This window comes from Silurus aristotelis (assembly GCF_946808225.1).
Source record: "Silurus aristotelis genome assembly, chromosome: 5".
NCBI classification, from domain to species: Eukaryota; Metazoa; Chordata; class Actinopteri; order Siluriformes; family Siluridae; genus Silurus; species Silurus aristotelis.
This window is the reverse complement of record NC_139578.1, coordinates 8,888,775-8,905,416: the sequence shown is the minus strand read 5'-3', so window position 1 is coordinate 8,905,416 and position 16,642 is coordinate 8,888,775. Positions and strand designations below refer to the sequence as shown.

Here is a 16,642-nt window from a genome sequence, read left to right as displayed (position 1 = left end):
CACTTGAGACAGTTTAAAGTTAATGCACTTCCCATTGTCCTGAAATTGATATCCCTTATGCCATGTCCCCAAACCTGGTAGATGTTTTTTTAATCAGGTTAATATGTGTACAGTATGAATGCATGGTTGCATTTATTGTTTTGTTGGCCTGCTGCACTCTTGGTGGTTGGGACAGTCTGCTTCCCACAGGCCTGTTTTGTAACTTTACCCCATATGGTCTTGCTTTACAGGATATGACCTCATTTTCATATGCTAGCAAATGAGGAAAGAGTAAGATGGGGATAGTTTAATGTTTTTATGGTGCTGTATTATTGGTATGAAGGCGACTGGTACTATTCCAAACTCAAGATGCTTAGCATGCACAGTAAAAAATGACTCCATTTTACAGTAAACATATTTACAATGAAACACTATGAAATCATACATAGTATGAAATAAAACATAATCCAGTAGAATTTCTGGTGCAGAAGGGACTTGCTAAAGAACCAGCCATGGCAGCTGTGGGATTGGAAGCCAGAACTTAATCCCAAACACACAGCCCTAACCACTGAGCCACTATTAGTCTTCCTTGAGTGAATCACTTGTATTCAGCTGCACAGAATCGATGCATTCTATTTGAAGCTTCTTGTAATGGCTCATTGGCTACACATAGGTAGTCTTACTGCTCATATGTTTTGGTGTTTAAATCCCAGCAATGTCAAACTGCCATAACCTTTAGATCGTTTGTATTCTGCATCAATTGTAAGTCTCATTTTAAAAGCATTAGACAAATCAGCAGATGTGCTGACTTATGTTTCATATTACTATACTTTATGGCAAATCTGTTTTTCATGGTCAAATTTCTTTATTACAGTGTGTATAAGGACACATTCCTGAATATTACATGATACTTTGTAGCTGTTAGAAATGGACACTAACCTGGCATAATTATATTTAATTCATGACAACTTACCTGTTGAAATGAGCAACCATTTATTGATGGGAATGGAGTATAAGTAGGTTCTGCTGCTGCTAAGTAAGTACTGAGACTTGTGCTGTCAAATATGCCCAGACATTGTGGTGTTAAGAATCATGCTGCTGATATAAACAGGTAGTGCATGGGAGGTGAAGGGTGAAACAGAGATTTGTTTGCAGATTTACTACATAGCTGGAGAAGCACCACGAGCATCAATAGATCCAGTGGGCAGATAGAATTTCAGGCCTGAACCTGACATATTTGAAGGAATGCTCCATGTTATTTCCCCCAGCAAATGCAGTTGTGTGTTAAGGATCTGTTCAATAACCCAACAGTGATAGTTTGTTGGTGCATGGATATAAACTCGCAATTATATAAAACATAGCCAGAGTCTAAAGATGAATAGCATAATGTATTTCAGTCCAGGATATTTTAGCCACATATACAATAACAATAACAAAACACCGGGTTGCTTTTGCTTTTAGGTTCAGAATGAGACAAATAAAGATTTTTCCGACAAACGGCATATAACATGACTTCAAACATATATCTAAATGAACTGGCAAATGGCTGCACTAACAACAGCATTGCTCAGTCTCAGTTTTTGGATTTGAATCCAAATGTTAATGTGTGTAGACCTCAGATTATTAAAAAGGAATGGTTCAAGATCTCTTTACAGATGTTTGCTGAGGGTGTTGGAAATGATTAAAGAAATGACCAGGCTTTATAAAAAAAAAAAAAATTATGTTGACAGTAAAATGGACAGCACATTCATACATTTTCTATATTAGTTGACACAAAAAAAAGTGAGAAAAGCAAAACCTGCAACATGAAAACAAACAAAAGACAAAGAGTGTAGTGAATGATGAGACTATATACAAGTACTAATTAACCAGAATGTGAATCAGGTGCACAAACAAATATGTGACCCAGAGTTGCAGTGGCTGATGGGACACAATTTGTGTCCATTATCCTGACAAAATGACTAATGGCATCTGTTCTAGAAGTAAAAAATTAAGCAGGGATTTTTGTGATGCTCGTTGAACGAATATCATCTGCTTTTGAGCGTTTTAAGCAAGTTTGAGTTCCCGCCTGAGATCCTAATCCGAATCTGTCTTCCAGGTTTGGAAAGATTTTTGTTAAAAGGTTTGAATTTTTTTTATGAATCCTCTTTCCCACCTGCTGCTTCGGATTAGAGGTAAGTGACTTGTTTAACGGCGTGCCTTATGATAACAGACGGCAAATGGCTCCCCTGGGGCTGGACATAATCACCTCTAAAACCTGCCTCTAATCTGAAGTCTTGAGCCATGTCTCCTCTGACACAACAAACAATGGCAGTGGTGAAATCGAATGTTTCGGGGCAGACCCTCATGTGGCGTCAACACTAGCACTTTCTGTTAAAAAAAATTTAGCCTGGATTGGCTAGGTTTCGTCCAAATGACTTTTTGTTGCATGAGACCATGATCGCATATGGAAGCGATTGGAGCCGAAAACAGTTCACACATGGCCTAATAACCTTGCCAGTATATAAGCAAGAACTTATTGCCTTTGCCTGAGCTCACGAGAGGACACATTCCTGCTCTTCTTTGCGCGTTCTTTTTTAAGTTAGGTGATGTCATGGCGGTTATTAAAGTAGCGAGGACTTATTTTGTTCCGTAGGCAGCACCGTATCTGTCATTTCCTGCAGAAACTTCTTGTTTATGATGACATCCTGTTCAATAGTGTTTCTTTCAGTTGTTAGAAAAATTACAGCAATTTATAATATTTTGTGTCTTTGCTTTTTCATGTACAGTGTAAAAAAAACTTCTTTGCACCTTTTCTTGTTTTGCCACCTGTGTGATCTTATACCTGTTAAACCGTTACTTTGACAGGAATAGCGTTCCACAATGGCACCATTTACAGACGAGCTGTCCGGATCGCAACTGTAATTCGAATTGACATTTTAGATGTTTATCCCGCAGTCATTGGCATGTTGGTGTATCAAATGGTCTCATGCATACTTTGATTCATGCAATGTTTAATGAGCTCCAGATGCTCTCGGAGGCCTGGCCTATTTAAAGAGGTATAAACCTGTTTGTAGTTTTTTTTGTTTCTAAAGCAGGATTTTAAGAACAGACCCCAAACAGAACAGTGCCCAGGATTGCCGGTGTAATAGTGTGGTAATTTGTCTTTATGACGATTTCCCTTTTTTTGCTAGTGTTTACTTGTTAACATTCTTCAGCATGTAGATGTATGTATGAGGGGTAAATATAGGGCCCCTGAAGTGCACTGTAAAATGTTTACAATAAAACAAAGAAAACATATCTAATGTTTAAACTAAAAAATTTATCATTTTAAGAAACACATAGGAAATTTTGAAAAGAAGAAAGAAAAAAAAAAACTGTGACAGGGCTGTGTTTACCACTATGTAGCATCACATGTTCTGTCCATATACATCTGGAACTAAGGAGACCAGATGCTGAAGTTTTGGGAGAGGAATGTTGTCCCATATGGTTCTGATGCCAAATGTTTTCAGCTGGTGAAAGGTGTAGTTTAGCAACCGGACTCTTCTACTATGAAGACTGGGGTTATAATATATAGAGTATATCCTGAATATATACTGTATATTATATACTATATAATATATACTGATATACTAACAATATACATATACAGTGGGTATGGAAAGTATTCAGACCCCCTTAAATTTTTCACTCTTTGTTATATTGCAGCCATTTGCTAAAATCATTGTAATTCATTCTTCTTCCTCATGAATGTACACACAGCTCCCCATATTGACAGAAAAACACAGAATTGTTGACATTGTTGCAGATTTATTAAAAAAGAAAAACTGAAATATCACATGGTCCTAAGTATTCAGACCCTTTGCTGTGACACTCATATATTTAACTCAGGTGCTTTCCATTTCTTCTGATCATCCTTGAGATGGTTCTACACCTTCATTTGAGTCCAGCTGTGTTTGATTATACTGATTGGACTTGATTAGGAAAGCCACACACCTGTCTATATAAGACCTTCCAGATCACAATGCATGTCAGAGCAAATGAGAATCATGAGGTCAAAGGAACTGCCTGAAGAGCTCAGAGACAGAATTGTGGCAAGGCACAGATCTGGTCAAGGTTACAAAAAGATTTCTGCTGCACTTAAGGTTCCTAAGAGCACAGTGGCCTCCATAATCCTCAAATGGAAGACGTTTGGGACGACCAGAACCCTTCCTAGAGCTGGCCGTCCGGCCAAACTGAGCTATCAGGGGAGAAGAGCCTTGGTGAGAGAGGTAAAGAAGAACCCAAAGATTACTGTGGCTGAGCTCCAGAGATGCAGTCAGGAGATGGGAGAAAGTTGTAGAAAGTCAACCATCACTGCAGCCCTCCACCAGTCGGGGCTTTATGGCAGAGTGGCCCGACGGAAGCCTCTCCTCAGTGTAAGACACATGAAAGCCCGCATGGAGTTTGCTAAAAAACACCTGAAGGACTCCAAGATGGTGAGAAATAAGATTCTCTGGTCTGATGAGACCAAAATAGAACTTTTTGGCCTTAATTCTAAGCGGTATGTGTGGAGAAAACCAGGCACTGCTCATCACCTGTCCAATACAGTCCCAACAGTGAAGCATGGTGGTGGCAGCATCATGCTGTGGGGGTGTTTTTCAGCTGCAGGGACAGGACGACTGGTTGCAATCGAGGGAAAGATGAATGCGGCCAAGTACAGGGATATCCTGGACAAAAACCTTCTCCAGAGTGCTCTGGACCTCAGACTGGGCCGAAGGTTTACCTTCCAACAAGACAATAACCCTAATCACACAGCTAAAATAACGAAGGAGTGGCTTCACAACAACTCCGTGACTGTTCTTGAATGGCCCAGCCAGAGCCCAGACTTAAACCCAATTGAGCATCTCTGGAGAGACCTAAAAATGGCTGTCCACCAACGTTTACCATCCAACCTGACAGAACTGGAGAGGATCTGCAAGGAGGAATGGCAGAGGATCCCCAAATCCAGGTGTGAAAGACTTGTTGCATCTTTTCCAAAAAGACTCCTGGCTGTATTAGATCAAAAGGGGGCTTCTACTAAATACTGAGCAAAGGGTCTGAATACTTAGGACAATGTGATATTTCAGTTTTTCTTTTTTAATAAATCTGCAACAATGTCAACAATTCTGTGTTTTTCTGTGTCAGTATGGGGTGCTATGTGTACATTCATGAGGAAGAAGAATGAACCTAAATAATTTTAGCAAATGGCTGCAATACAACAAAGAGTGAAAAATTTAGGGGGGTCTGAATACTTTCCGTACCCACTGTATATACATTTTCTTTAATGTACTCCTATATAATAATATACCTTTCAAATAATGCTTACTTGAACTAATCACCAAAAAATGTAAAAAAAAAAAAAAGCAAGAATAACACAAATGAATTGCAGGTTCAGCAAGCTAAAAGGCATCTCTAACAAAGCTGACCTCGGGCAAAAGCTCGTTGAAACTGGCACTAACAATCACCGCTGTGTTTAATAAAAAATTTTAAGAAGATTATCTGAAAAGGAGGAATGTTTAGCACTTTGTAAACAATAGTGTATATAATCGCCTGGCTCTGGTAATTCTATGACAAAGAATTGGCCTCTGCAGCAATTTTCATACCTGCACTGCCAACAGGATGCTTATAGTTCTTATCCAGTTTGACTGGAACCTGCTGCTGATTCGCTTCTGCTGAGTCATCATCATCGCTATTATCTGTAATGTAAAAAAAATAAATAAATAAATTTGGTGAATTTAGGAGACACTTGCCTTTCCCATCCTTGTGATGTCTTGTGCTTCCTCTAAGACCTATAAATTCAGCAAATATCTTTTTGGATGGAAAATGTGTATGCCATCCCTACAGCCCAAAAATCACCCAATAACTTTAAATTCCTGTCATGCCAATAAGTTTGATTCTTGACCCACAATTTTGTTGGCCACTTTGGTGAACAAAAATAAATAGTTAATGTGAAGATATTAGAGAAATTTAGTTTATAGGCTACAAACTAATACATAAACCATTAGAATTAATCATTAAAGATACCAGGTACTTCATTTACTATCTAAAGCTTTGTTTTTTTACATGTACATTATGGCACACGGTGAAATTCTTCCTTTACATATCCCAGTGATGTTAGAATGCTGGGGTCAGACATGACACTGCACCTCTGGAGCACAGAGGGTTAGGGGCTTTGATCAAGTGCCCAAGAGTGGCAGTTTGGCAATGCTTCAACACCAGACCTCCCAATCACTAACCCCAGAGCCTTAATAACTGAGCTAACAGTAACCACTGCAATGAAATTAATGGAGTGTTTTCACAATTAACATTCATTCATTCATTCATTCATTTTCTCCCGCTTATCCGTAATTCGGGTCGCGGGGGCAGCAGTCTAAGGCATACCCCGCCTTCGACTGCTGCCCAATCCTCACAGCACCATCCCTTACGGTCCCTCCTGCAGGTGGTGAGCCCACGGGAAGACAATTAACATATATAAGGTAATATATATGGAGGTGGTATCCTACTGTTTAATGCATTGGACTGTTGATCTGAAGGTCATGAGCTTAAATCCCAGCCAGAGCAAGCTGGCAATCCTGGGCCCCTGAACAAGGCCCCTAACCCAATAAATGCTCAGTTGTATAAGTTAGTTACATGTATTTTGCTCTGAATAAGGGCATCTGCCAAATGCCATGATTGTAAATGTAAATGTATATGCATATGCTTCTGAAATCTATAGCACAGGAACATCTGGACCGACTCACAGTGACGGCCTGATTGTACTGTATAAATGATAGGTAATTGCTCAGAGTTTGACTCTGCTTCTATGATGATGAATGTTCATTATAAATTAATCTGCTTTGTATCAAAATTCATGATGTCTTTTTTCTTTACTAGCAGCTAGTAGAGTGTGATTTTTCTTATGGTTGAATGCGGCCTTTTTTTTATTATTATTATTAACAAATGTGCCAAACATGCGTATCATATTTGGGTCCATAGCATGATTCAAGTTTTATTGATGCTTTTTAAAGTTACGGCGCCGTACTCTGCAGGTTGTTCTTTTTGTACATCCCTTTAGCAGCTTTTTATTTGCGAAATATCATCAATATCATCAGGTTTTTTAATTAGGCCAGTGTTTACAGGCCAATATGCACAGATTACTAAATAGACATTCTTAAAAAAAAAAAAAAGAATGGGATTTTTGATGCATTTTTTTCCCTTCTGTATTCTCTATGGAAAATGGTCTGTGATAGATTTTGTTCCTGGAGCATCTGTGGTCAGGATATAGTTGTTTTTTTCTTTCCATCACCACTGACTGGGCTCGTGCTCCAGGTACAGGCAAAAAAAACAAAAAAAACAAAAAAACGAGCAATACAGGAATTCTCTAACTGACTTCCTGAGTCCAAATGAAACACAGCTGTTTTACATGCATTGATGTGAACCTCAGCATTCTTTCTCTATCTTCTCTTTCACTCTCCCCCCACCCCCTTTCATTCACATACCCCTCTGAGCTTTCAATGGCTCCAACACCTCCTCCACAGAGCTCTTTCACAGTGGTTACTTCTTTCATCAGCCTCCATCAACAACATAAAATGCAGAATGTTTATGACTCCCATCTGCAATCTACAGCCTTTATTTTTTTTCATATTTGAGCTTCACCACTGTAACAGGAAAAGGATTACTTTTAAACACGTTCCTTGACAGTTATGGCATGGAGAGCACCAAATTATTTTCTGCTATACCTTAACACACAAACAGGAAGTTGTAGTATTTATTTACTCTTTGGGAATTTCCTGGCATATACCCTGCAATTAAGGCCAGGTCTGCTGAGCAATACATCTGGCTTTCTTATAGCCTTTATTTAATAAGCATGTCAGTTCACTATACCTAAACTAAGCTGTCTGTTCACCTCGGGGTCCATCAGATTTCTGTGTTGCTTTGCTGTGATTGGATTGTACCGTTTGAGTACAATAACATATTGGTGCAAAAATCACAAAATATAACAATGTTCTGAATTCTAATGTTTTAAATAACCGTCAGCACATTCTTATTCTCCACATATTCGTATAAATAGGAAAGAAAAAATTTGATTCAAATCCAGTAGATTCAACTTTATTGTCATTGTGCAAAGTACATGTACAATGGCCAATGAAAGGCAGTTAGCATCTAAGCAGAAGTACATAACTGGCATTTTTGCAAAAAAATAGCAATGTGGTATATGAGGGTATGGGTCTATGTTTACAGGGGTGAGAGTGATTAATGTACAGAAGGTGCAGGAGATTATAAGGTTTTCAGAATTTAGCAGCATATCTAAAATAACATCAAATGAATCATTTATTTAGCCTAATGAGTTCTTCTAACTGTAACACTTACCAGTCAATTAAGCCTCTCTGGCTCTGAGTGACATGCCCTGTAGCCAATCAGCAAAAAGAGCCCACCCTTTCCGCTTTGAGTTTATGCTAATGTGTCTTTGTTTTTTGTTTTTCAGTTGTGTTCTTCCATCTATGGCAGCTGTCTTGGTTTTGCTGTTGCATTTCAATTTGGTTGTTTTTCATTCCTATGCTTCATATTCGCTTTTGTTTGGTGCGTTTTCCAATATGCAATCTATGAGTGACAATAACTGAGACAATAACCAAAAACTTGACCGTTTAACAATTCTGTCCAAAGTCACACATTCGTTCGCCACATCAGTAGAACTTCGGCTAGCAGTGTGCTGTTCAAAAGACTGATTTATGCCCCAGATCAAAGGATGCAGAAAGAATGGAATAACTTCGCTGGGAAAATACTTTTCATTCAATGGACCAAATAGGACTGTAAACACATACAGGGCAGTGTACCCACTAGTGCAGTATTTTCCACAGACTGTTCCCCCTCTGTTTTTCTATCTTTGTTTAGTGGCAGTGCTTGTTTACGTTCTGATGTTAAACTTGAGCTTTTAGCTGATAAGATCTTAAAGGGGAGCCTTTATTCCCCCCACACACAGACCACTTTACAGAGTTCTCAATGTGAGCAGGGCCACTGGGGGCCACAGTTCCCACATCCGGGGCCCTTTGAGGCGATGTTTACACAGATGTTTGGCTCCAAAGATGTGACCTGCCCTCTTCATCCCCTCCATCTCCCTCCTGGGGCTCTTATTAGAGCACAACCTAAATGCCAGGGCTGCCACTGTGACCATCTGCTGATGAAGGCTTACATTCGGATCAAATTGGGAAAAGGGGGGGAGAACGTCAGGGCAGCTGTGGTATGTCTGAATGTATTGTGGTTGTGAATGTTTATTTGCTGAAGCTTGACCACATCAGCTTCAACTCCACATGACTCCTCCCCTGCCTACACAGACAGCTTCTGCTGACTATGAACATTGTTGTGTTTTTGCTGAAACATGAGCTTAAATATGGATTTTGACATTGCATCATGATTTACATGAAACAGATTTGCAAAGGAAATTTGCTTACACTGGAGACTTTATATATTTTTGGCTTGAAAACCTGAACGACTACTATTTACATGTATTATTCATTATATTACAACAACCTTGGATTCTTAGTTCTAAATGATCTGTTGATTTCATTTTTTTTCCAACTTCATTGCTATGCCATTTCCACCTGCAAATTTCACCTTCACATTTCACCTTCAAATTAAACAGTTGCTTGTATGGGAAATATGCCATTAGCAGATTTAAAAAACTTGCGGATTCCTAAGGACATCGTGAACTTTTCTGTGAAGAAATGTTTATTTAGCATTTATGGAAAGTCTGTGCTTTTCCAAGACATAAAAGTCTACAGGTTGGAGCACTTTGTGGTTTCTTGGGAACATGGCAGACCGCTTTTTTTTTTTTATTATTATTAACACTGAGTGAGAAAAAAAAGAGAGGATCATGAATGATGTTTTATGTGTTATATAACTGAAGGGAATATTTTTTTTGTGGATGTTTCTCAATGTAAAATGTAATTTTGAATGGATGACAATAAACAAAAGCTTGGATGCTGTTTGGGTATGAGAGAAATTAAATGATGCTATTACAGGAATATAGTCGAAACATTATTTTAGTATAGTTAGTATTTGCTCAGCCACTTTCTAACTGCATGAGTAGAAAACATATAATGAGGTTTTAAAATTTTAAATTAAAATGCGTAAAAAAGGAAAAACTTCCATTGTCTTGATCATTCATTCTAAGAGTCTGTGAATGAGACTGTTAAATTGGTTGATTTGGTCCTTTTTCTTTCAAATGATTCTCAAATTTTTCTAACGAAGAAGGTTCAGATCAGATAAAGAAATTCATCAGACTTTACAGAAGAACTCAAATCAATGCAAGATTCAGTTACAGCATCTTATAGCTGAGTAGAATGTGCTTTATCTCCTCTTTTCACTTTTCCAGCATTGTGAAACTGAAGTGTCTTTCTTTTCTTTTTGTTACAGGTATCCAGGAGGGGAATGAATGTACTAAATGTAAAAATGACTGGGCGCTAAGGGCGGCCATTGCTCTTCTGTATGTCCTGTGTGCACTGCTCACAATAGCTGTGGCTGTTTTAGGATACAAAGGTATGAACTGCCTTTTTCTTTAATATTCTTATACAGATCATATAATCAGTTATTTATAAATAAAAAATAAATACACATACACAGTTCCCTTCAAGAGTATTGGAATATATTTGTTTTTGCTATATGCTGAAGAGATTTGGGAAAGAGATCAAAAATGGATACAAGATAGATCACTTATTCATCCTGATATTTACATTTCAGTGTAATAAGCAAACTTAGAACAGGACACCTTTGGTGGAAGACCACACAGATTATAGAAGAAAATACAAAAACAGAGATTTTAAAATAACGTAGAATAAATTAAAGTTTGGTTGTATATTGCTTTCTTGCGGTATGACTACATAAACTGGTATGCAAATATACCAAATATATTAAAGTGATGCATTTGTCTTTTGTAATGCTCTGCCAGGCTTTTACCACAGCTTCTTTTGGTTGTTTTTGTTTCGAGGGTTTGTCCCTACTGTATAAAACCCTTCACTTTTTCCCTGATGTACATTATTTTAGTGTGTTTTTGATCATTGTTTTGCTGCCTAATGAAGTTCATTTTAATTAATCTGAAGGCATTCATCTATAAACGGGCAGTTTGGTTTTTGTAGAATTCTGAATTCATTCTCCCTCCACCATGTTTTACCAGTGATCTTGTATGTTTTGCCTCATGTTCAGATCCTTTCTTACTCCACACCTTGCCATTTCCACTACTTTAGTAGAGCTTAATTTTGGTTCCAGAAATTATGTGGCTCATCTCTGTATTTCTTTGTGTACGCCAAAATGGCTCTTGGGCGAAAAAAGCGCCAAGCTCATGCAACAATATTAAGCTTTTCTACTTCAAACAAGTGTGTTTTCATCTTGGATTCTAAATCTGCTATTTTGAAACACGGTTAATGGTGAAGTTTTTTTTTTTGTTGTTTTGTTGTTTTTACAGCTCTTGCAATGTTTCTGCTGTCAAACGTTTTGATGTCTGGTTGTTAGTACAAAAGTGGTTTTCTTTCTTCTTCAGGACCATTCAGTTCCTCTGCAATTCCTCTGAGAGATTTGTTGTTTTCTCTCCTTTAAAATAGCTGAAAATATTTTCAGGATTTCTCGGTTCCTCTGCAATTCCTCTGAAAAATGTTCTGTTTTCGCTGCTTTAAAATAGCAGAAAATATTTTTCAGGATTTTTCGGTTCCTCTGCAATTCCTCTAAAAAAATTTCTGTTTTCTCTGCTTTAAAATAGACTGCTTTTCCCCATAAACAGCTCTCTGTTCCTCATTTCGGTTTATACTTTTTAACAAATGCAGCCTTCGCAAGGGAAAGTCAAGGTTCAATCCAAGAATAGTCAATTCAGCTAAAATTTTGCTTTATAGTCTTTATAAAGACTTTTCCTCATAAAGACTTAATAAAGACTTTTCCTTTATTTTTGCTGTACACTAAAGACATTTGTTTTTGAGATCAAAGGATTATCATCCTTTTATATCAAGTCTTTTGTCACTGCAATACATTTGGAACGTAATGCGTGATATTCTTTTTGATTTATTTGTACACAGTAACAGGAAGTTGAATTGAATACAGTTACATTAATGCATGATGTATCTAGCCAATGATTAATGTTCAGGCAAAACAATAACTTCTGTCTGAACACTTTGCTTGTTTAGTCTACAAGCAGCTGTAAATTGTCAAAACGTTTCCACTGTTTGTTTCGAACATTTGTGTTATACTGCCAAACTTTTTTGTCCGAAGACCATATTGTTTCTTAGAAACGGGATGTTATTACAAACATCAGCTTCATGATCTTAATTCTAGTGACATTTCTCCTCCTTGTGATTATTGTAAAATCCACTTGAGAATCATGTTCATGTTGTGTATTTTTTGTATATTTGTTAACCATGGCTTTTAGGCAGAAGGGTTTTAAGTAAAAATGTCACAATCTTACTTACTTTATTTTTTTTGGATTATTTTGGTTATATACGCCTTTTCAGTGTCAGTTTCTACTGATTTCTGAATAGTTTAGTATTTTGGACAGACCAAAACTAAATATTAAATATTTGGTTAGTGAGAATTCCCCTTCAGGAACTCGAGCTGCGTCGAAACGCTATGGGAACGCCCCTGCGTGACCACGCTCTGAACCATGTGTGAAATCTAGCCAATAGGCAAGCCGTGACGTCATAGACAGGCGACGTCGCGTAAACCAGGAAGCTACAAGATGGCTGTGCGGTGGTAGCGACATTAGCTTCTGCAAAGAGAGAAGGTAATCGCCGCAGGGATGCAGGGAGTGTGGCACGGAGACGCAGCGTCTCGTTCCCTCGGGGAACTATGGTTACAATCGTAACCTAGAGACGTTCCCCTTCAGGAACTCGAGCTGCGTCGAAATGCTATGTGTTGGTCCGCGCGGACAATACTGCGGTGGTCTCGTACATCTACCACCAGGGGGGCCTCCGGTCTCGCCCCTGCAAACAGCTGGCGCAGGGGGTCCTCTTGTGGGCCGTTTACGTCCCGGGACGGTTGGATGTCTAAACAGATGCCCTGTCGAGACAGTGGCTGCCATGGGACGGTCTTGGCCGAGGCTACGCCTGTACGCCTTTCCCCCCAGTCGCGCTGCTCTCGGGAGTTCTGGTATGAGTTCGCCGGGAGGAAGTCTTCTCCTCCTGGTGGCACCTCGATGGCGGGCGGAACCCTGGTTCACCCCCGCCCGGGGTTGTGGAGGCTGTGGCCCCTAAGAGTCACAGCTGTTCTCTCTACCGAGGTAGTAGAGGCCCTTCTCCTCTCCAGAGCTCCCTCCACGAGGAGTTCATACGCCGCACGGTGGCGACTGTTCGCGTCACGGTGTGAGCACCATGACTTGGACCCAGTTAACTGCCCGGTCGGTTCAGTTCTGGTGTTTTTGCAGGTACAGTTTGCCGCAGGGTTAACCCCTTCGACCCTGAGGGTTTCCGTGTTCACTGGGTAGGTCCCATTAGTGACACGTTTCCTCCGTGGCGCCCGGAGGCTGTGGCCTGGAGTTGCCCCCTGGCATGGCCAGGGTGTTACTTACACGCTGGGTGCTCCCACACGATGTGTCGTGTTACAGGCATTCTGCCCTCCTCTGTTTATAGCCCCCGGCCAGGGGTTACGAGACCCGGCTGTGTCCAGTGCGAGCACTGGGTGCTTATCTCCACAGGACGAGTCCTTGGAGGTGGTGGGTGCAGTTGTTTGGCTGCGAGTCCTGGTCCCCGCTCCGATCGCGGTCAGGGCTCGCTCCGCCGGAGTGTGGCGGCCTCTGCGGCCGGATCCACTGGAGTGTCACTCTGGGACGTCTGTGACGCTGCGGGTTGGTCCACCCCGCTGTCCTTTGTCTGGTTTTATGGCCTTGACCTCAGAGCCACCCCGGGCTCCTCTGTTCTGCGTGCTGGTGCCGAGGCCCTCACTCTTTCGGCAGGGTCTGGTCAGTGTGGCGTGATTGGACACTCATTCCCATAGCGTTTCGACGCAGCTCGAGTTCCTGAAGGGGAACGTCTCTAGGTTACGATTGTAACCATAGTTCCCCGAGGGAACGAGACGCTGCGTCTCCGTGCCACACTCCCTGCATCCCTGGGGCGCTTACCTTCTCTCTTTGCAGAAGCTAATGTCGCTACCACCGCACAGCCATCTTGTAGCTTCCTGGTTTACGCGACGTCGCCTGTCTATGACGTCACGGCTTGCCTATTGGCTAGATTTCACACGTGGTTCAGAGCGTGGTCACGCAGGGGCGTTCCCATAGCGTTTCGACGCAGCGTCTCGTTCCCTCGGGGAACTATGGTTACGGTCGTAACCTAGAGACGTTACCTCTCTACTGAAATAAAATAGAATGTACCGAGATGTTGGACTTGGTAAAATGTGTTGTGTTTTTTTTTTAATGAATATTCTTTATGGCATAGCACAAAATAATTGCATTTCTTCTAGTAGCAACCACACACTGACAATTGATGTGGTTGCCTCAATGAATGTATTTTTTGCCTTCCAATACTCTCAAAATACTGTTAACCGGCTACACATTAATCATTACTCAAGCGTCACCCTCTTTCCCCCAACAAAACTGAAATCTTAATAAGTCAGCATATATTCATTTATTTATTTTAATTGCTTTTATTATGGCCATGAAAAATCTGATGATGGTGTTTTAAAGTAGCAGATTGACTATAAGGCATTTATGGCCTCTGGTCAGAACAAGAATTCGAGTGGCGTGACATTATTGTTTGGCCCTGTATGCCTGAGGATGGAAGTGAGGATAGAGACAGACAGCAAGACAGCTTGGGCCTCCCACTGATGGGCGCCTAGTGAGAAGCGAATAAACAAGCCTTTGAAATGGACCTCCATGTTATGTTGTTCTGCAAAGCATGTTATTGCTTTGTGTTTGGTTACACAAGTGCTGTGTGGAATGATATAATTCAGGGTTATTTTTTTTTTCCTTTGTAACGATGATGAAATACTGACTAACAAATCAGTGGAAGAAAAACACAATTCAGTGAGGAGTCAAAAAAAGGATTACTGCTTCCATTTTTCTGAGTTTTTAACTCGTTTCTATTTGTTTTAATCAGAATACAAAATAAATAAATGTGCTAGGTTAATAAGCAGGTTTGTCATCATAGTTATGAGTCTTGAAACAGAAGCAGAACTATTGTTTTCTCCTGCTTTTTTCTGTTTATGAAAAGATACAAGTGAGGACGATGAATATTGCCCCCTCTAGTGTTGAAAGAAATATAGGACAAGAATCGAAATGTGAATAAGAAAATAAAAAAAAATCTTTATCTCTGTGAATATTTGTGTATTGCGTTGACTGGTCATACTAATTCCAAAATGGTTTAAATGCTTTATTCCAGTGTAATAAGTACATAATTTAATACATAATTGAGAAATTTCCCCACTGTGGGATGAATAAAGGTATATCTTAGGTATATCTTAAAACATAATATACAACAACATGGCTTGAAATTGTGTTACTCTACTTATACTACACTTATTTGCTGATGATTACAATTTCTTATTTATTAAACAACAAACACAACATTTTATCTTGTAACATCATGGTCCTGGAGGAATTGTTTCATTTAATTGTCTACTTGTACAACCTGTACATAACTGACATGACGAAGAAGCCACTTGACATTTAATTTAACTCACTGAAAGATTCACAACAAAAGCACTTGTTCATTTTTTTATTTTCTATTGCATTAGATTATGTGGCATGTTTTCTATGCAAGTCCCTGCGAAAGAGCTGTTACTATAAAAACAATAACATATTGAAACGATATCAATTGATTACTTATATCAGAGCCTGTTTTAATCAGCAGCTTCTGATTCAAGAAATCAGACATGCTGTGGTATAACTTACAGTAACAAGTTCAAAATGAAGATGCTACCCAGTAAATTCTAGAAATGTAAAATATAAAATATAAAATAAAAATGATAAAAAAAAAAAAAAAACACAAAAAGAACAATGCTTAATTAAGCAGTTGAATGAGGCTGGTGACAGGGAACACCAGTTCAGGAGACACCCAAACATTTGGAACATGACCTCTTAGTGGATGCTTCACATTCCAGAGGAAATTAAATGTCATGCATTTCTTATGTGCATATGCTATGCATTCCCACTGTGCATGGTAAGCATGTGTGTGTTTGGCTTTTTTTTTTTCTTCAGACTCCTACAATTCTACATACTCTTTGGCTTACACTTCTACACGCTGTACAAATTGTCTGGTAATTCTTTTTCCCCAGCTGGGATACATTGTCTGCAATTTATTAAGAGAGGATAGGTTAATGGATGTGGTGAGGGAAGACATGCAGGTAGTTGGGTTGAAAGAGGCAGATGTAGAGGACAGGGGTGTATGGAGACGGATGATCTGCTGTGGCGACCCCTAATGGGAGCAGCTGAAAGAAGAAGAAGTAGTTACACAGTTAAATGACTTCACAGTTAAATGACATCAACTTGCTCAATAAATAACCAGATTAATCCAGTTCCATAATTTGTTGCTGTATTGGTCAACTGTTTTTAAGGACCATGGTGTGCTACTTTAATTTGCTAAATATTAGTTGACTAAGAAATAAAGCAACTGGATGAATATTTTATTGTTGGTTAATTATTGAACAATTTTTGTTGTTGACAAATGTACAAATGAAAATTTAAGTGTAAAGTAGTTTAATTCAGTGCTCAGAACCT

General features: G+C 39.4%; 1 protein-coding gene across 1 annotated transcript in view; it reads left to right on the top strand.

Moving 5' to 3' along the window:
- colec12 (collectin sub-family member 12) overlaps positions 1-16,642 on the top strand; it is a 33,478-nt gene that overhangs the window by 11,002 nt on the left and 5,834 nt on the right. The window contains exon 3 of the mRNA XM_083541707.1: positions 10,372-10,494. Within this exon, the coding sequence (XP_083397833.1) occupies positions 10,372-10,494 (123 nt within the window). The remainder of the gene's footprint in view (positions 1-10,371; positions 10,495-16,642) is intronic.